Here is a 22,348-nt window from a genome sequence, read left to right on the forward strand (position 1 = left end):
AGTATTGAAGGGGAATTAATTCCCCAACTTACAACTGGCCAGGGGGCGCGTTTGCAGAGTGCTGCAAGGAGGGGGCGTGGCCTCCGGCGCGATGCCGGTCTTTTATTTATTTTATTTTTTTAAGAAGGAGGGCTGTGTGGCCCCCCTTTTTCCAATTTATTGGCCCTGTGGACCCCATTCCCCAGGGCCTGCACCCTAATTTGTTTTTGTTGAAAAAAATTAATTTGGCCCTCCCAAGGCCTTAATCGGCCCCAGGGACCCCAACCCCCGGGTCATGGCCTTCTTTTTTTTTTTTTATTCTTTAGGAGGGGGCTGAGTTGCCCCCCTCCTCAGGCCACTCATGGCCCCGGGGACCCCATCCCCCGGGGCCGGCCTTTGTTTTTTATTATTTAAAAAAATACATATATTTATAGAAACACCTAGGACATGCTGGACAAACCGTATGTACCTATCACCATGACTATTTGCGTGCGATTCATTAAAAGGCGACTATGCATAGAATGAATCCACATGGAATGTATTTACACCGCTAGTGAAGCTCTGACGTGTCTGACGCCCTACCGTGCCTAATCCCGGCGCCCCCGCCGGTGGGTACTCTCCAAGTAGACACCCTTGTCGTTTATTTATACAAACATGGGTAGCTATTGACGGGCACATTAATATACACGCACACCAAGCCATTCAAAGGGGATTCGACAAAAATTCGACCAAACTATGCAAGAAACCCCCCTCACGGTTAATAAAACACACATCCACCGCTGGATGTGTAATACTTTTTATTTTACTCTCTGGAAAGGAGACGAACCTCACTTGAGAGTCACAGCGTGCTCCTGGCTGAGCCCAATGCTGTGTTACACCCACCAGTGCCCGCCGAGTGCCTCGCACCTCTGTGTTGTATTCCACCAGCTAGTGCGTATGCTATGACACTCTCTAGCCCATGTGCACTATAACACCACCCCGTGAATGTCATGCCACACTTGACTTCGCACGGGTTATATTGCCCCATCTAACGTGCCTTCCTCGATGCCTATGTTATAACGCACAGCGCTGTGCCATACATATTACAATCTGGGATCCATATCTTTGTCACAATGCATATGCAACGTTACACTCCCCAGCACATATTTTATATTGCAACTTTAGAGATTAATTAGGTTACACAACACTGCCCTGTGCATATTACACTCCAAAGCGCATATCGCATAGCACACGCTAGTGCCTGTGCTATCTCGCGCTCTCCAATGAATCTGTCATTGCGCACAATGTATTGCATATTATATTTCACGCCCTGGTTCATCTTATATCGCACTTTTTGGTGCATAGTTTATACCATATACTATATCTAGTTTTCATTTTCAATCCTGCTCTCAGGACTATGTTCTATATAACACTGCATCCACCTACCCTTTTCACGGGTATTACATTTTGCGATGGGGGGTGGAGGGTCAGGGGGTGTTTCTGCCAAGTGAGCCCGGAGTCACAGTCACAAACGTCCTTCTTCCTGAATAAAAGTGAGATTATGCTGCATACTTCATATTTTAAGTAGTTCGCACAGACACACATTTTAAAAACAATAAAGTTCCTAATACCCACCTTCTCTGAACAGTTACCTTGCTGCCCCATCCACCTCCTCCCTATCCTCTGTTGTCTGAATCCATGGACTAGCTTCCTCCCTCCTGCCACGCATGGTCTGATGTGCTGCCACTGCCCTCCATTTAGCATGATGTACCAGTCCACTCTTCCTGCCCTCCATTGCCCAATTCTATGGCCCATCATTGACCTCCTGCTTTGCCTCTCTGCTTGGCTTGCTGCCCCTATTCTCCTTCCCCCTGCCCTCCGATGTCTTTGTGCACGCCCCTGCTCCATCCTTTTTGCCCACCATGTTCCATGGACCTGCCACTCCTATCTACTCTGAGTGTTCTGTTGAGCTGCCACTCCCCTCCCACCTGCCTAGCATTGTCAGATGACTTTAACCTGTCCCTGCCACCTCCACCCTGCCTGTCCACATGCCATGCCCCTATCCCCTTCCTCCTGTCCTCCATGGTCCATTTTACTGCCACACCCTTCTGCCCTCCCTGGTCTGTTGTGCTGCAACTGATCCTCCTGCCTGCCCCGCGCAGTCTGTTGTGAGGACCCTTCCCCTGAACTCTCTTGTCTGTGCCCAGGTCCTGACCCTCCCTTCTATCCTCCATGGTCCTTTGTGCATGCCCCTGCACCCTCCTTCTTGCCCATCATAGCCATTGTGCTGCCACTAACCCTCCCGCTTGCCATGCATGGTCTTCTGTGCTGTCATGGCCCCTCCCACCTTCCCTGTGTGGTCAGCTAGCTGCCCCTGACCCACTCCCAGCTTCCCTCCATGGTCTGCATGTATGCCATCATAGTCTCATTGTTGCTCTCCATGGTGTGTCTTGTTTCTAGTGCCCAACATGCCTGACCTCCATGGTCATCTTGCTGCTCCTGCCCTGCCCCCTTGCCCCCAGCCCTCTGTTTCCATGTGCAGATCCCTACTCCCTCCCTCCTGGCTTGTCTGTTCCATTGTAATGCCCCTGATCCGTCCCTCCTGCCCTTTATGGTCTGTTATGCTGCAGCTTTCTCTCCTGTCTGTCCATTATGGTCAGCTAGCTACCATTGCCTCTTTCCCCCCTGTTCTCTGTTGTCCATGTGCATGGTCCTGTCCCCTCCCTATTGCTTTCTATGGATTGTTGTGCTGCACTCCCGTCCCGCATGCGCTGTGTGGTGTATTGTGCTGCTGTAATCCCTGATGCCTGCCCTGTGGGGTCAGTTTGGTGCACCTCTCCATGTCCCTCCTGTCCTCTGTTATCCGAGTCCATGTCCCTACCCCAATTCCTCCTGCCTACCATGATCCAATGTACCATACTTGCGAACTTGGTAAGAGGGAGATTTTGGAAAACAAACTGGGGTATTGATTTTCCCCTTTGAGTTACATTTAAAAAGAGGAGATTGTAGACAGGAGACAGATCAAATAAAGCCCATTTGAGCTTAAAAACATTGGATGTTTCCTGGCTGAAACGGGTCTGTTGGCATGTATGGTTGTACTACCACTGCCTCTTCTTGCCCAAAATGGTCTATTATATTGACACAGCCTCTTGCCAGTCCTGTATTGTTGGTTTGTTGCCCCTGCCCCCCTTTCCACTGCCCTCCATAGTCTGTTGTGCTGCCACTGCCCTTCCTGCCTGCCCAGTGTGGTCAAATTGTTGCATCTGCACTCTCCTACCTGCCTTCAATTTTCAGAGTCCGTGCCCCTGGCCTCTGCCTCTCAACAGTATCCCAATGAACAACTAGATTGCTAACATTCTATATTTATTACAAAAGTGTGGAATGCCTGACGTCATCTTGATGTAATCAAAACTGTAATACCTAGAGCATTTCCTTTAGAAATTACATCTATGAGAGGGTCTTATTTGCATCAAAATTATGGTTAGTGCTCTAAAAAACTAAAATGAGGACATATTTTCTGAGTTTTCAAATCACGACAAAGAACTTTTAAATTATTTGTAATCTTTGTTTTTTTTTATCCAGTTGACTACTTGATTAAATGTTGCACCTAGGGGAGAGGATGTGGTGTTACTTCCAGAGCTGCAGACTTTCTAACTGGGGAAATAGGTTGGAGTTTCTGCTTCAGCTCAACATTCTGTGATTCTGGTCAAATCACTTAGTCTCCCCATGTCTACAACCAAAATGAATTTGATCTTGTGTGATGTAACCAATGCTCATGTAAAGCACTCCAATACCTGACAAGTCGGCACTATATAAAACTGCAAATACACAAGAAATAAGTGTTTTGCACACTTCTGTCATTACATGTGGGCTACATCTGGGTGATATTTGTGCTGCATTTGGGCTCTTTTGTCTCTGGTGGCCATCTTGAGAGATTTATTTGTTATGAAGTTTCCTAATTTCCTCATTTACTGCAGTCTCCTCAGTAGGAAATACTTTCAGTTTTTTACTTTGATTCCATCAAGAAGGCATTCAGATGTGTCACACATTTGCCATAAATTCAGAATGTTAGCACTCTAGTTGCTCATTAGATCACTGTAGTAAAGCTACTGCTCACCAGGGGAAGTCTGCTGCTGGTATTCAAAGTGCATGTTTCAGTCTGCATGTCAGAATTTGTTAATGAAATAGAAGAGGATTTGAGAAGCCAAAAAGTGCCCTAATTTTTCTTTCTGAGGCACTAATCCTACTTTCTATGGCAAAATGAACCCCCTCGTTTTGTTCCTTTTTAAATTAAATGTTTTAAGAGTTACCACTTTATTCCAACCAAGATGGCTTCAGGTGTGACATACGTTTGTCATAAGTAGGACTGTTGGCGCTCTAGTTGTTCTTTAGAACACTCTGGGAAGCTGCAGTAGAACACAAAGGAATCAACTGACAGTCTCTGCCCTTGTTGGATGTACATGTTTTACTGAGAATGTCAGAATTCATTCTCACATGACTGAGAAAGATAAAGTGAATTTACAGAAAATATGCTCTCAGTTTAGCTTATAGATCACCTTCCAAACCTCTGTGGGAAAAGCAAGAGAAAATAGTTTTCTCTCAAACATGATTCATGATATCACAGCAGAAGGCTTTTTCACATGGTAAAATCACCTTAGAACTCACCACAATTCCTAAAATGAGTATGGTACCATTAACAAATGATTTATAATGTAACTAAAGTTCTAAAACCTTCTATTTACTGCAATGCTTTTTAATGCGGTGCTATCATGTATATTGGTCCCAAGATGGCTGCCAACACTTCTTGGATGAAGTGCTGACAGCCAATCAGATCTCACGATGAGATGTGTGGTTAGGCTCCGCCCAGATATATGTTATTTTACTTTTGATTCTCTCAGGAACTACTGAACGGATTTACACCATTTAAGCAAAAGGCAGGAGTCCGAACTGAGGACTACCTCCTTGCCAAATTTGGTGTAATTCCGTTCAGCACTTCGGGCTGTAGCTGCGCCAACCGGTCCTATGGGAAAATGCATGTGGAAAACGTGCTTTGGGACCCCCCTTTTTTCTCGTCCCCCGCTTGACAAATCACCATGAAATTTTGAGGATAGGAGCGGACCGGAGCTGGCCATAAGTTTGGAAATGGAATGTTGCGGATTTCCTATGGAAAATAGGTCCTAACTATAACTAGGTAATATGCATGTATGTGTATGCATGTATGTGTATATGTATATTATAACACCAAAACTCCCTCACAGATAAGAGTGCGGCACAGCTCCGGGGTCAATTCAAGCGGCTTTATTTTTCTTTTTGCGCGTGGTTAAAAGGACATCCACAATATGACTGCAAGTACCGGCATGCCGCTGTGTGGTATCGAGGTGCGCGAGGTGCCTGGTTGACTTTAAGACGAAGGAGGGGCAAGTAATTAACTCACTGGGAGTGGTCACGAAATCATCTAAATACCAGCAGACCCCAATAGAAAATTAGGAGCCGTCAGAACGAGGCACTGAAGAAAGCTACACTACAACGCATCTGCCAAAGCGTTTTGCATGGTCCTTTTAACCACGCGCAAAAAGAAAAATAAAGCCGCTTGAATTGACCCCGGAGCTGTGCCGCACTCTTTCTTATCTGTGAGGGAGTTTTGGTGTTTCATGTTTTGCCAGAAAGTGGGCTCTGGCTTGCGGGACGCCCTCTTGGTCACGAGCTACGTGTGAAGCCTGCAAACTCTGGACTTTGTATAAAACTGCAACACGCCGCCCCCCCCAGCTGATGTTATTGCTATTTGGCGTCACTTCGGCCCGGGGAAAGAGGAGGCAATATCTATTGCCTGATAAGGGGACAAACAAGTGAATTTAACTCGTCCAGCTAATGGTGACGGTACAGCGGTCATTAGCCAACATGGATTGGGGCATCACTTGGTGCTTTGGATTGCACAATTACTGAATTGACATCCACAATATGACTGCAAGTACCAGCATGCCGCTGTGTGGTATCGAGGTGTGCGAGGTGCCTGGTTGACTTTAAGACGAAGGAGGGGCAAGTAATTAACTCACTGGGAGTGGTCACGAAATCATCTAAATACCAGCAGACCCCCATAGAAAATGAGGAGCCGTCAGAACGAGGCACTGAAGAAAGCTACACTAAGCTGAAACGCGTCTGCCAAAGCGTTTTGCATGGTCCTTTTTAACCACGCGCAAAAAGAAAAATAAAGCCGCTTGAATTGACCCCGGAGCTGTGCCGCACTCTTTCTTATCTGTGAGGGAGTTTTGGTGTTTCATGTTTCGCCAGAAAGTGGGCTCTGGCTTGCAGGACGCCCTCTTGGTCAGGAGCTACGTGTGAAGCCTGCAAACTCTGGACTATGTGTGTGTGTATATATATATATGTTCCACAAGTGACTGGGAGCACCCGTTGCCTCCAGAACAAAGGGCGTGTCGACAAAGGACCTCCCAAACACGGTCCCAATAATTGGCCAAACTTCTCCAAGAAAAAGCAGTCGACGCCGTGTCTGTGCAAAAATGATTTTAATGTCAGCTGAAAATGCTAGACGCGTTTCGCCTGTCCTGCAGGCTTGTTGACTAGCAAATTGATAAAGTTTTCGTGACTATTTAACACTGTGAATGTGATCAAGTCACATGGTGAAACTACAACAATAGAACTGGACAACAGACTCGTAGTTGGAAAGGTGCATCATTCCATTCGGAAAATCCCAAATCGTAAAACACAGTACATTAAAGCTGTTGAAAAATAAACAACATCAATGACCTTTGCGTGTTTTTAAAATTAAATTCAATATGTGCATAAGCACGACCAGTGTTTTGTTCACAAAAAACAACTTAACTTCACACTCTAGTGGTGCCGTTGCTGATTGTTCGCCCATTACTATCGACCATATAAATACGCGATAGACCGGAGTTTCATGGGCATTGACATTGAATTGATCAAGTGATCAGATATTCAAAACATCTATTAAACCTAAAATAAGCTAGTATACAATTTTGAACACACAAACAAACATGAGTGCCGCCCAAGTGGGCAAAATGCACACCAATTTATGCACGCCGGTCTGTATATAACACTCATTGTCCAAAATAAGTGACCAAATCAAAACAAAATTGTAAAATAAAACCCTAAAACCATAAAATATAAAGAGCGAGAGGAGCCTACAAATGTGTATGTAAGTCTTCTTCCATGTTAAGGCCATTCGGAGTTTTGGTATTTAATCTAATGATATAGCAAGACTCTAACTTGCGTAATTTCTTCTCACGATTCCCACCCCGACTGCTCATTGGGACGGCATCTATGACAAAATAGGACAAGCCCTCAGCAAGCCTGTTGTGGTACTTGTCAAAATAGCGGGCCACGGGGTAGGTTTTATCCCCATTTTTAATGTCCCGTAAATGCTGCAGCACTCTCTTGTGGACAGGCAAGATGGTAGAACCTACGTACTTTAAGCCACATGGGCATTGTAGCACGTAAATTGCATATTCCGTCTTGCACGAGTATTGGCCCTTGATTTGTTGTATCTCCTTATGAGAAAAACCTGCTGGAAAGCAGGTAGTATTTTTCCCAAATGCACATGCCTTACATTTAAGACATTTGATGAACCCATCCCTTCTGCTTAACCATAGGCTAGACGGTTTCTTTTGAGTGCTGCTCGGTAGCATGTTCCTGACAAGAGCTTGCTGTAGAGATCTTGCTTTTCTAAAAGTGAATTGGGGCCTCCTTTGTACAAGTTTACCCAGCACAGGATCACTGCGAATAATGTGCCAGTGTCTGTTAAAAATGGTCCTTAATTCATCCTGTTGTTTATTGTAGGTTGTGATAAATCTACATTGATTAGAATCGGATTGTGAGACATTGGTGTGCTTTTTGACTTTATTAAAAAGTAAATGTTCTCTATTGGTCTTTTTGACTTTTAGGACAGCTTGATTCAAGCATCCTTCAGAGTATCCTCTAGCTCGAAAGCGGGATTTGAGACATAAAAGCTCTTTATCCAAATCATGCTCACTACTACAGTTTCGCATAGCTCTGAGACATTCCCCATAGGGAATGCTCTTTACTAGTTTAGCCGAATGAAAACTTGTGGCGTGTAATAACGTATTCCCATCCGTAGGCTTCCGATACAGTTTGGTTTGTAATTTGCCTTCACTTACAAAGACCGTTAGGTCCAGAAAATTAATTGCAGAAGCACTAATGGTACTTGTTAGTTTCAGGTTCAAATCATTCGTTTGCAATTCTTTGACAAAGTCCTGTGCACTCTTCATTGTACCCTTCCAAATAATAAAAAGGTCATCGATGTAACGACTCCAGTGCATGACATTGCTTTGCCACTCTGTATGCCAACGCGTTTGGACCACCTGCTCCTCCCACCAGCCCATATGCAAATTAGCATAGCTGGGGGCGAAGCAGGTGCCCATCGCCGTTCCGCATATCTGATGGTACAGCTCCCCATTGAACAAAAAGAAATTATTCTCTAGACAGATGGTGATCATCTTGAGTAGCATTTGTGTATGGTGCCAGTATTTTGCCGGACGGGTACCCAAAAAATATTTACATGCATTGATACCATCCTTGTGGCGTATGCTAGTATACAGAGTCGTTGCATCAATGGTTATCAACAGGAAATCAGACTCCCAAGGGACATCATATACCTTGCGTAAAATCACTCGTGTCTAAGATAAATGATGGGAGAGCCACTTGTCATTTCTTTTTGTTCAATGGGGAGCTGTACCATCAGATATGCGGGACGGCGATGGGCACCTGCTTCGCCCCCAGCTATGCTAATTTGCATATGGGCTGGTGGGAGGAGCAGGTGGTCCAAACGCGTTGGCATACAGAGTGGCAAAGCAATGTCATGCACTGGAGTCGTTACATCGATGACCTTTTTATTATTTGGAAGGGTACAATGAAGAGTGCACAGGACTTTGTCAAAGAATTGCAAACGAATGATTTGAACCTGAAACTAACAAGTACCATTTAGTGCTTCTGAAATTAATTTTCTGGACCTAACGGTCTTTGTAAGTGAAGGCAAATTACAAACCAAACTGTATCGGAAGCCTACGGATGGGAATACGTTATTACACGCCACAAGTTTTCATCCGGCTAAACTAGTAAAGAGCATTCCCTATGGGGAATGTCTCAGAGCTATGCGAAACTGTAGTAGTGAGCATGATTTGGATAAAGGGCTTTTATGTCTCAAATCCCGCTTTCGAGCTAGAGGATACTCTGAAGGATGCTTGAATCAAGCGGTCCTAAAAGTCAAAAAGACCAATAGAGAACATTTACTTTTTAATAAAGTCAAAAAGCACACCAATGTCTCACAATCCGATTTCTAATCAATGTAGATTTATCACAACCTACAATAAACAACAGGATGAATTAAGGACCATTTTTAACAGACACTGGCACATTATTCGCAGTGATCCTGTGCTGGGTAAACTTGTACAAAGGAGGCCCCAATTCACTTTTAGAAAAGCAAGATCTCTACAGCAAGCTCTTGTCAGGAACATGCTACCGAGCAGCACTCAAAAGAAACCGTCTAGCCTATGGTTAAGCAGAAGGGATGGGTTCATCAAATGTCTTAAATGTAAGGCATGTGCATTTGGGAAAAATACTACCTGCTTTCCAGCAGGTTTTTCTCATAAGGAGATACAACAAATCAAGGGCCAATACTCGTGCAAGACGGAATATGCAATTTACGTGCTACAATGCCCATGTGGCTTAAAGTACGTAGGTTCTACCATCTTGCCTGTCCACAAGAGAGTGCTGCAGCATTTACGGGCCATTAAAAATGGGGATAAAACCTACCCCGTGGCCCGCCATTTTGACAAGTACCACAACAGGCTTGCTGAGGGCTTGTCCTATTTTGTCATAGATGCTGTCCCAATGAGCAGTCGGGGTGGGAATCGTGAGAAGAAATTACGCAAGTTAGAGTCTTGCTATATCATTAGATTAAATACCAAAACTCCGAATGGCCTTAACATGGAAGAAGACTTACATACACATTTGTAGGCTCCTCTCGGTCTTTATATTTTATGGTTTTAGGGTTTTATTTTACAATTTTGTTTTGATTTGGTCACTTATTTTGGACAATGAGTGTTATATACAGACCGGCGTGCATAAATTTTGGTGTGCATTTTGCCCACTTGGGCGGCACTCTCATGTTTGTGTGTTCAAAATTGTATACTAGCTTATTTTAGGCTTAATAGATGTTTTGAATATCTGATCACTTGATCAATTCAATGCCCATGAAACTCAGGTCTATCGCGTATTTATATGGTCGATAGTAATGGGCGAACAATCAGCAACGGCACCACTAGAGTGTGAAGTTAAGTTGTTTTTTGTGAACAAAACACTGGTCGTGCTTATGCACATATTTAATTTTAAAAACACGCAAAGGTCATTGATGTTTATTTTTCAACAGCTTTAATGTACTGTGTTTATTTACGATTTGGGATTTTCCGAATGGAATGATGCACCTTTCCAACTACGAGTCTGTTGTCCAGTTCTATTGTTCTATTGTTGTAGTTTCACCATGTGACTTGATCACATTCACAGTGTTAAATAGTCACGAAAACTTTATCAATTTGCTAGTCAACAAGCCTGCAGGACAGGCGAAACGCGTCTAGCATTTTCAGCTGACATTAAAATCATTTTTGCACAGACACGGCGTCGACTGCTTTTTCTTGGAGAAGTTTGGCCAAACACTATGTCGATGCCAGAAGAGTTCCGCGAGGTCTTCGTATATACACGATACCATCCTATGAGAATCCGGACCCGGATTTATTGACTGAGTGGGCGGAATTCACAGCCCATACATCAGAAGGCATGCTGAAAATGTTAATAAAATATGCATGGAAGGACCGTGAGAAAGCATTGAGGGATATCGAGTCCTTGGAGAAAACAATCCTGGAGTCAACGGAACAAGTAAAACATGATGAAGAGAAGGAGCAGATGAAAAAAAGACTAGCCACCTATGAGAAAAAGATACAACTAAGGAAACAAAAATTTGACCGGGATGCCCAAGATTATGAAAAAGGAAGGATTGTAACCTTCGCCAGGAGGTTTGATGCACCCCGTCGAAACCTGAGAGCACAGGCGGGCAAACCGATCGAGGCCACAGTCACTTCGGAATCTGAGGTGACCAGCGCGGAGCAATCGGAAGAAGAAGGCTCCGGTATCGCACCTCGACAAACTCAGCAACCTTCTTTTCACGAGGAGTTCGATCTTATCAGGCAATCCTGGCTAAGAGGGGGGAAAGGTCGTCCCCCGGAACAATCTGCAAGCACAAACGCATCCAAAGGAGGGGTGGAAGAAAACACAAGAGCTGGAGCAAGAGGCGCCAGGAACCGAAGGGGACGATACAATCGGAAATAGAAGACGATCTGAATATTATTAATCTTTCACCAAGGACCTCGAGTACGGAAGAAGAAAAGGTACTCAAACTTGGTTTAACTTTTTGTCCCACCAGCTGCTATGAATATACCCAAACGCGAATAGACTTATTTAAATTCGTACGGAAATTAAAACTAATGAAATTTTTCAAACAAAAAGATCCTGCTCAACAAAGCGAAACGATCCAAAAAGGGAGACGGCTTGTAACAACAGAGCCATGTGAAATGAGTGTTCGCGATTTGGAAACATTGGCAATTTTGGAGGAGCTGGGTGAAGAAAGCGGCTCCCAGTTACCACAAATAAAGGATGATCGACAACGTGCAACTGAGATGGGAATAATCCAAGTTGGGGGGAAAAAACCCCCTTCAGGCCACCCTCACGTTTCCTTCCACAATTACCTACGGATGCCATTGATATATTCTCGGAATCAGTAATTCAGGACCTTAAAGAACTCAGAAACAGAGAGGGAAGTTGTAAAAGCAAAAATCAACGACAATGGAACTTATCCTTGAACCAAAGAAAGGCAATACATAACTTACAACAGGATGCCTCTATAATCATAAAACCTTCAGACCAGGGCGGTAATGTTATCATACAGACTTACACAGGTTATTGCAAAGAAGCTCTCCGTCAATTACAGGATGAAGCCAATTATGCCCTAACAACTGAAGGAGAATATAAGATCAGCATTCAGAACTATGCCAATTTGATTCAAAAGTGGTTCAAAAGAGGAACGTTGTCCAGGGAAGAATTATTGTTTTTACAAAACAAAAATCCAAAGATGCCTACATTTTATCACTTACCGAAGGTGCACAAAGACACTGTGAATCCACCTGGAAGGCCAATAGTGTCCTCTATTGGAGGTTTGACTGAGAACATGTCCAAATTTATTGATCATTTCTTAGCACCTTTGGTTGTTCAGACAAGTTCTTACACGAAGGACACTAAGGACTTTCTGAAACCGATGCAGGGCATTACATGGGAAAATGATTTTCTGATGATAACTATGGATGTTTGTAATTTGTATACGAGCATAAAACATCAGGATGGTCTGATGGCTGTAAAATTCTTCTTAGGGCAACGACCAGCGAGGTTTCTAGATCACAATGAAATGTTACTGGAGTTTATTGCTTTTTGCTTGAACAATAACCTCTTTGTTTTCCAAGATCAGAGGTATCGACAGACAATGGGTACTGCAATGGGCACCTGCTTCGCCCCCAGCTATGCTAATCTTTTCGTAGGCTGGTGGGAGAAGCAGGTAGCCTGGGCAGATGACAACAGCAATTGGGTGGATCAAGTTGTCTGCTGGCGTCGTTACATTGACGACCTCTTCGTTATTTGGAAGGGGTCCAAACAATCAGCAGAAGAATATATTACTGCTCTCAATGTAAACAACTTTAACTTGCGATTCACCCATGAAATGAGTGATAAGGAAATACATTTTCTAGACATAAAAGTCTTTGTAAAAGCAGGTATGATTCAGACATCGTTGTACAGAAAGACCACAGCAGGCAACTCTATTTTGCATGGCGGGAGTAGCCATCCGAGAAACCTGATAAGTAGCATTCCGTATGGCGAATTGCTACGAATAAAAAGGAATTGCTCAATGGATGAGGATTTTGATCAAGCAGCTAATGACAGCGTTAGACGCTTTAAAGCTAGAGGATATTCACAAAAGGTATTGAATGAGGCACAATTGAAAGTCAAGGAAGTGACAAGATTAACCTTGTTAAAAGACAGTCTCAAGAAGAAAGATGAGGCAGGAAGCCTAAGGTTAATTACCACTTATTCTTCATCAGCTATGAGGATAAGGTCGATATTACGAAGGCATTGGAGGATTCTTAAAATGGACACTACTATAGGTAGTTCTCTGACTAATTATCCTCAGATTACTTTTAGGAAATCAAGATCCCTAAAAGATCTACTAGTACAGAGTCATCTAAAAAAACCATCTGTTTCCACTTTGGGACTGAGGGACCTTCAAGGTTCATTTCCCTGCGGGAAATGTAAGGCGTGCCAGGCAAGTAGAAAAACTTTCATGTACACTATTCCGGGATGTAAAATTCCAAAAAAGATTACTAAGTTCATGACTTGTACTACACCTTTTGTGGTATATTGCCTCGAATGCCCCTGCAATTACCGTTATATAGGTAGTACGGTAAATGCGGTTAAGATGCGCATCCTAGAGCATCAAAGGGCAATCGCAAATAGAGATGTCAATTACCCTGTTGCACGACATTTTGCCTCTCACCACAATAGTGATAGAACTCTCCTCAATTTTTTCAGTCTGGATTGCATACCTAAAGATATTAGCGGTGGAGATAGGGAAAAAGCTCTGAGGCGCCTGGAATCCAGGTATATTATTGAACTCCAAACCAAAACACCCGAGGGACTGAATTCAGGGGAGGAGCTAATTACCCATTTATGAGAAACTATTTTGTCACTGTGTTCCCACATTTGAGCTGAATAGAAGTTAAGGAAGAACTGTAAAACTTGTATAAATGTGATTAATGATGTAATGAGATCTCGTTTAAAGTGCACCAATGATATTGTGAACATGTAATTTTGGGTTATGCCCATCCAGGGCTTTATACTTTTTGGTATATGATGATAATGAGATGCCTCATTGACAATGAATTGATGAATTGTCAAACATGCAATTTAGAGCTAAAGAATTGAATGAATTAAGTGTTTAATTTGATTATAAGGAACGTATAACATGAATGAAATGTCTTTTTGCATGTTTAAAGATGGCGACCAAAGTTATATTGAATTGGTCCCTCGTTTATGTTTACAGAATAAGATATAAATCAATTTCCGTTTCTGAACGCGAGCCGACACTGACGAAAGCTACGGCTGAAACGCGTCTGTTCTGCACCAATAAATCCGAATTGGGATTAAAATCTAAGCTGGTCCTTTGTTCATCTTGTGGAACTTTGGAGCGTTATATATATATATATATATATATATATATATATATATATATATATATATTGAAATAGCCTCCCTAATTATGCCAGGGCTCCTTCCATAGTAGGGTTTGAATACTAGCAATTCCCTTATGTTGCCACGTTTCCGCAGATGAAGGTAATGGTAAGCAACAGTTCCAGGTTTAGAATGCCCTTTTGAGTCTGTGCAAACCTACTAACTTGCATGTTTTAAGGGTTTTCAACAACTCTTCTCTAATCTTTTGCCATACTGAGAAAGGTTGGAAATTTACACCTGACAATGGCAGACCTAAAACTTCTTAAAGGACTTGGAAAAGTGGTTGGAGGGAAAGTGAACTAGCAAACACTCTGATTTTCGCATGAGCAAACCTACAACTGGATATTTGCTCAATCTGAAATGCAGTTCACAAATATTTTCTAGGAGTACTATGTCTTGGCCTACTTGTGTAAATTTGTGTGAATTCACAAAAGTAGTATATCTGCACTTAATGCAAGGACATGGGTGCACTTTTGAGACTTTATTTAATAATTGGGCCCCTAATTAGGCTTGGCGTTAAACATGACCGTTGTGTTTATTAAAATTCTCTATCTCCATTTCTCTGCTTCACTATGAGTGACCACATTCTGTTCTTTCATAAGGAGCACATCAACACTTGTTTTGCTCAAAAGCAACTACTGTAGCAATGTGTGCTTTTTGAGACCAAAACTAGTTTTGCTTTTGCCAATGTTTGTTATAATAATGAGGGCCCGGCTCCCACACCAATAAGATTTTACGAAAACCATGTCAAAATAAGTTATGCAGTGACAGAACCAAAAGGCTGACCAACAATTTCAGACCTACTGGCTTTACCAATGCTTGTTTATTTTTGTTTCCTATAATCTTATTAAAACTGGTCACACTAATTGTCCATTATGAATATTTTTTGAAAATGCTAGTATACATCAACACATTGCTGTTGCAAAGAAATGGTACCTAAAATTTGGCAGTAGTATAGTGAAATGTTGTTTTTTTTTTTTTTTTTTTGATTTTTTTTGTGATCATTTTATTTTAAAAGCAAAACATAATCAATCTTGCTTTCAAGCTTCTGCAAATTTTTGCATCTATGACAGAGCATTCTGGGAGCAGTATACATAGCCTCATATTGCTAAACATTGAAAACGTGTGTACACGCTTTTTTACTGGAACCACTGTTAGTAGTGCAGTCTGAGCTTACAACATTTACTTATAGCGCTCAACCTAATAATAAAGCCTTTGCATTATTGAACCAGAAGTACAAGTTTGAACAGCATTAACACCTGGACACAAATATTACCTTAACTGCAGGCAATTCCTTTCCGGGATCTATAATGTGTAACTGTAAACTGGCATCCAAAGGGTTTGTGCTGTAGGGGGTTGGGCCTACATGTCCCAAGAACAAAATACACATGAACACTTGTTGCCCTTGACTCCAAACAATATGTCCCGGGCGTCGGGCTATAGGAATTCCACATGCCTGTTCAGGGGTTGGATTATTCAAATATATATTTGCTAAGGGATCCAAACCGCTAGCTGGCCAATGACCTGACTGCAGCAGCAAGATAAAGTTCTGGAAATGGTATTATGTACCAGAAAGAAAGGTTATGTTGTGTGCCCTGGATAGAGTAATAAGAGGTGAGAGTAGCAGCAAGATAGGTGTTGTGGAGCCTTTTGAGACACTTCTTGTAACTCCATGCTAAAGTTCCTAGATTCTCGTACTGTTCTTGTTCACCTTTCCACTGTTGTGGTTTCCTTCATTCTTCCATTTAGTGATTTGTGGGATGGCATTGAATGTTGTGTAGATGCAAGAGGATTGCAAATGTGGGCAAGAACTACCATACCGTCCCCTGTCTGTGGCCCAGGCTGTGGTTCAAGCATGGACCAGAATCCAACTGTTTACCTGAAATCTTCAATCTAGAACCTCTCTTGGGCGTGAGCAGAGGATTTTCAACCTTGGGCAAAGTGTGCTGCTTGAGTAATTGAATTACTGATTGTTGATGACCAGGTTGCCCTCGACATGGGACTATATTCTGCGGAGTGACATGGCATTGGGGGGGGGTCTGATAGTGCAGAGATTTTTATTTAAGGATACACCTCAGTATTCACTCACATGTTTGTTTCTAGCAGCCATGTTTCCAGATTAAAAAGTGTCCTTCACACCTTGTTTTATCCATCACTGTCGTATAAGAAGTGGCTTTAGGGGCATATTCGAAGCCTACTGCCTAGAGAAATCAAATTGACTTACAGCATAGTTTGTTAATTAAACATTAGTTTACCCTTGGTATGAAAATTCTAGTCTGTAAATTGTGTTATTCTTCAGAGTATTTTAACAAAGCAAAAATGTGTTGTGAAGTAATATTTAGGTGGTCTCCTAGGTGCATGGTACAATTACCACTGTACTTTAATATTTGACAAATTCTACTGGTACTTCCATAGAAAACTACTTCTGTGTAGCTTAGGAACGTTAGTTGTCTTTCCGAACATAATCACTGCAGTCTTCAAATGTCTCACTTATTGTTCTCAAATATTTGCTTGGAAAATGAACGTTAAAACCGACATTAACTAAATTTTCCACTTTTGCATTGCAGGAAGAGTCAGAAGTTTAAGTTCGTCTTTATGGTCCCTGCACCATTTGACCGCATTACATCTCAGCGACAACTCCTTATCACATATTCCTCCAGACATTGCTAAGCTTCACAACCTTGTATATCTGGATCTCTCTTCTAATAAAATACGAAACTTACCAGCCGAGCTTGGAAACGTTGTGTCTCTCAGGTATGCAGTATTTAAATTAAAGATGGTTATTTGAAATGATCGTTAAAATGTGACCAATCACTGTCTGATTAGAAAGATTTCAAGGTTTATAATCCTTGTAATAGATACATGTGTACTGTGATGTGTTTGGGTGAGTAGTAAATCTAAAACTTTCATGGGCAGTTTTGGAAGTGTGGTTATGCAATTTGACTCACTTCAGTCTGTTGGCTTAAATTTTTAAGTTAACATTTCTGCCCCAAGTTAAAATGAAAGGCTTGTATAGTGCACACAAATTGATTCACCTGTAGATGCCTTTTTGAAAAAGTGGGCAGAGAGGAGGGAAAACTTTAATCCTTCTGAGAAGTACCAAGGTTTTTTTCGTTTACAGATCCAAACTTTGATTCCTTCTTTTGCAGACCTCTTTCCATACACCGCATACAAAGTATATTCTAGGAGTGGAACCTGGAAATTGAATGTTCACTTTGACTTAGTTTTTAATTTGTTTTCCCTTTGCTCTTAATAAATATGCTCATTGAGTTATAAGTCAAGGCTAGAAAAAGGCTTAGCACCACTGTAATAAACTGTATTAATGGGGTGGGTGATGACACATTTGGAGGAATAATCCCAACTTTTGTTAGGGTGAACCCTCAGTCACTAAATTAACCTGAGCTCAACCACCTGGTATCTATGGCAGAGAGCAGATCGGCTTACCTTAAGGGAATTTATACATTATTTGCTGCTCAAAAACAGTAGTAAGGCAAAATGGAAGAAAAAAAAAATCCCAACCAAATTTAAAAACATTGAGTAAAATGTAAGAAACCAAATCACTCCAAAATGACAATGATAAACCAGATATATGATTTTTCAACGTTTTAAGTAGAAATAGTGGCAAGAAGCACAAAGCGCCACTGATCATCAGTATTCTTGGTAGACCGGGACCTAGGTGCATATTGAGGCTGGCTGCGATCGAGTATGGCTCGGGCACACGAACCAGGTGTTCTGGTCAAAGATTTTACCTGCTTACTCCTTTAAGCTCCAATCCGCCACAACAGTACATCTCTAAAGTCCCCCAGGATCTCCGGCAGGCACTTGGAGATTCACAGGGTGTCAGGCAGAGTTAAACAGTAGGGTTCAGGTCGAGTTAGCACTGATCAGCTGGGCAGTTGAAGGAAAAAGTCTATTGTAGATTGTGTCCCTATAGCATGAGGTCAGCCTATTAACCTCGGAGTCCACGTCTTTGTCCTGGGTACAAAAATTAATAGTTCCTGGCCATCAGGGCTAGCTTGAAGTTACAGACAGCAGGTCCAGTCCTATTCTGTTCTTCCTGGGTCGATTTGGATTTGTGAAGTTGGTGCCTGGACTTGGCGACATGCCTGGCGTGAGCTAGTGGGTGTGAATGAGTGCGGAGCATGCCCCAAGCAATGGGGTAGAAGCGCCCGGTGCCAACTCTACCCACTTTGGGAATTTTGAAGCTGGCAGAAGTCTTCAACCACATTTAACTTGGGCTCTAATGTATGGTTGTGTGTCCTCCCCCATCCAAGACTAAAATTCAATTTGAAGCATTCCCTGTATGTCCGCTAAACTGAGAAACAGAAGTCTGGTGTAACAAAAGTACACAGGAATTATTTTGGCATGGTTTCCCTGCCTTTCAAGTGCACTCCCATTGTTCTATGTAAAACCCAGCAGACCTGTGAAGGAGGATTTAGCACTGTATTGTTAAAAAATATACTCACAGTCCCCACCCTGCATTTTCTGTGAGGTTCAGAAGAGTCCTCTCAGGCCCTTCATGTTAGCCTATTTGCTCCTGGGAAGCATTTTGAACCTTCTTCACACCTGCTCAAAGGCTACTTCCTTGTCGGGAAGAGTTTGAGGGCAAATGCAGATTGGCCGCCAAGAAACCCAGGCAGGGAAAACTTACCTTCCTAAAAGTTCATTTTCCTTAATACGTATTAAGAATATTACCTCCCCATTGAATTGGATTTTAATAACTACTTAAAAGTAGTTGTTTATTTTTCTAGCTAGTCCTAGTCCTGATAGTTGGTGTTAGGATTTTAATCTTTACTCTTGTTTTCTACATAGGACAGCTACACCTGGCACAAAGTAAAAGCGCTTTTATGTACTAGCCACTGTGAGGACATGTCAACATAACATTTCTGCATGTCCTACTTTCAAATACCATGCGCCCTGCCTTATGGGCTAAAATACCTGCATAGATGTAATCTGTAAATATTTAAAAGGAAGGTTTTGACTTATCAAAAATAATTATTTTGATAGTTTGAATTGCAGTGTTGAAACTGCCACAGTCAGGCTATAATGGAAGACCTTGCGCCACAATTTACTCTGCCACTGTGGTGGATGGCGCAATAGGTGCTGCAGTCCACTAGTGACTTTCAATTTGCAGGCCTTTGGCACATTCAGTTCCATATACTAGGTACTTGTATGTAGGTTAAATATACCAATTAGCAATATGCCAATTAGACCATGTTTAAAGGGAGAGCACATGCACTTTAACAATGGTTAACAAGGTTAAAGTGCACAGAGTTCAACACAAGAAAAAATATAGGGTCTAGCAAAATGCAGGGAGACTACGTAGAAAAGGCAGATGTCCTAAAACCACATAACGGCACACAGCTGGGATGTGAATCAGTCAGTGTGACTCAATGTGACTTGGTAAAGTTCTCATAGTTGCCACAATGTAGAATATATTTGACGGTAGATTGCTTAAGATAGCATTATCTTTCGTTGCTTCCTATAAGATCTATTTTAATGTCTAGTTTATTGTATGGAAAAATCATTGGATGTTTATCAATGGGCATGTAAATTGGGATTTATAATCCTCAAGCATGATTTTAATACTTTAATTAATATATATATACTATTTTAATAGTCTTCAGTTTTTAGATTGATCACCTTTGATTAATTCGTTATTATACAATTTGCCAGTCTGTATACTTCTTGTAATAAACGATTTAATATATACAATCTGTGATGTTTACTTTTTTACTGAATTTTTCTTTCAATAGGGAATTGCTTTTAAATAACAACTTGCTACGAGCTCTACCTTTTGAATTGGGAAAACTATTTCAGTTACAGACTTTAGGTCTAAAAGGTATGGTTCATTACTCTTATTTTCTTCTGGTCTTTATTGTATTGTCTTGGATGCTGCCAATTTCAAGCCATACATATTTTCAAACATTGCTCAATAAGCCATCATTGTTCACGTATACACACAAGTAGTAGAAAAAGACATGCAATAATGTTTCAACTCAACAGAGCCACAGCTTGATTTTTCATGGTTTAATAAAGTATTCTTATACGCTCTTGCTCAAAAACGAAATAAGTCATGTTTTTTTATGAGGATGACTTGTGATTGTAAAGGAATGGATTATATGAAAAAGGGTTTAGAGGAGGATATAAGAAATGACTAGAATTTATAATTGGAAATTCCTTCAAATGATCCTAAAACAATCTCAAACAGAAACGAGCAAAAAAGCAAGAATATTATATAGTACTAGTGAACCACAGCCTCTAACCGCCTTTTTAATTTATTTACCTACTAAATCACTATATACTTGAGTGTTTATTGTAGTCTAATGACAGAAGCTTCATTCTGGTACTGCACAAATGAGGATATAGTGCCCCAGCTTTGAATGGTTAAACCTAGGATATGAATAGGTCCACAGGGTCCAGTTGCATCAACCTTTTAAACTAGCTTAAATTTCACATCACCTCTGGTGAACAATGCATTTTTAACTATTCCTGGCAGAGGGAGGGTTTGGTAGGGGGATGGGTGAGTGAAGGTCAGCGGTATGGAGTCTGAATTCTTCAAAACTAAAAACGAATGCTTGCTTCTAAGAACAAGCATTTGCAATGTAATAGGTCTCGCATTTTCGAAACTTGAACCTATTGGTATTGTAAACGACAATGCCTTTTATTACTGCACTTTTTTTAAACATAAATAAAAGGCCTTGTCATTTACAATGCCAATAGCTCAATATCTCGCAAATGCAAGACCTATTGCATTGCAAATGCTTGTTTCTTGGATGGTTCGATTAAACGGCTCATGTTAGAGCCATCCTGGGTTTTGCGATGTCTATTATTATTCAAGGTTTTTCAGCAGCTGCATCTACTAGAGGCATAGGAGCCGCGCACAGTGGAAATTATGCTTCTAAGCAAAAAGCGAAAGTCAAAGTTCAACAGTGAAAAACAGTTCTTAGAAACGGTAAGCCTACACCTGTCACCAATACCACGGGATCTTAAAGACGGTTAGCAGGGACAGGCCTAGAAAGATGAGCTGGTTAAAAACAGGCTTTACACTCACATTGGAAAACCTTGCAGCATTGTATAAGCATTCGAACATTCAAATAGTGCACAGCGGTAAAACTCGGATAGTTAAAATATACGTGAATGGAGCACTAACTTTGCAACAGCCTTCGAGAAACAGCTTACGATGCCAATGTGGAGATGTATTGAGCTTTTCAGGTCACAGAACGAGAACTTCTTCAGGGTCAATTAAATCATTTTACCTTCCAAGGACAATAAAACAGTTGCTCTCGATTTCTTTTAACAGTGCTTCCTAAACACACTAATAACTATTAATATCACACAGCTCACGAGGTAAGAACGTGTGCTAGGTTTCAGAGACTTCACAACGACCGCCTTTAAGTGGGCTCCGCACCAAGTGAAGTGGATGGAAAGTGAAAGCAGGCATAGCGAGGCAAACACATCGTGCCTGCAGTAGGAACAAGCTGTCGCCATTGTGAAAAATATAGTGCGTCCCGGCTAATAGAGACCGTTTCACGCCACGAGGTAAGCATCCAGTCCCGGTGGGCGGGGCTAAAAGCGGACAGAGCGGCAACAAGGAGGGATTAAAAAGCCTCCTTCATAATAGAAAGGCTGCGTTTAGCATAAGCTATGACGCAAGAAGAGTCCCTAGCATGGAGAGAGCAGCGCACTGGAAAAGGGTGGTTATCAGAGAAACCTCTACGGTAGAACTGATGTGGTACAGATTAAAGAAATTCTGAAAGAATTAGGCTGGATTACGATCCATTGGTATCATAGCAGGCATCTCAAGCACTGTCCCTTCGGGTTTCCCTTCCCTGCACATCGGGAAACCATGGCACTGAAAGTAGCCAAAGTGGATAATGCCTGGGAGAGGACCAGAGGTGCGTGTAGGCCAGTCTACAGAATTTAAGATCACTAGTGTTCTGCTAGAAAAACGGTGGAAATATTTACCTCCATTGTCAAGAGCCCCCTGCAACTCAATTAAAGAGGACTT

The 22,348-nt window shown here is 41.9% G+C and overlaps 1 protein-coding gene across 4 annotated transcripts in view; it reads left to right on the top strand.

Moving 5' to 3' along the window:
- The window catches only part of CNOT6 (CCR4-NOT transcription complex subunit 6), a 355,968-nt gene that overhangs the window by 64,178 nt on the left and 269,442 nt on the right, over positions 1 to 22,348 (top strand). For all 4 annotated transcript variants that reach the window (XM_085617934.1, XM_085617932.1, XM_085617935.1 and 1 more), the window contains exons 3-4: positions 16,905 to 17,091; positions 20,094 to 20,179. In XM_085617934.1, the coding sequence (XP_085474060.1) occupies positions 16,905 to 17,091; positions 20,094 to 20,179 (273 nt within the window). The remainder of the gene's footprint in view (positions 1 to 16,904; positions 17,092 to 20,093; positions 20,180 to 22,348) is intronic.

This window comes from Triturus cristatus, chromosome 7, assembly GCF_964204655.1.
Source record: "Triturus cristatus chromosome 7, aTriCri1.1, whole genome shotgun sequence".
Classification (NCBI taxonomy): domain Eukaryota; kingdom Metazoa; phylum Chordata; class Amphibia; order Caudata; family Salamandridae; genus Triturus; species Triturus cristatus.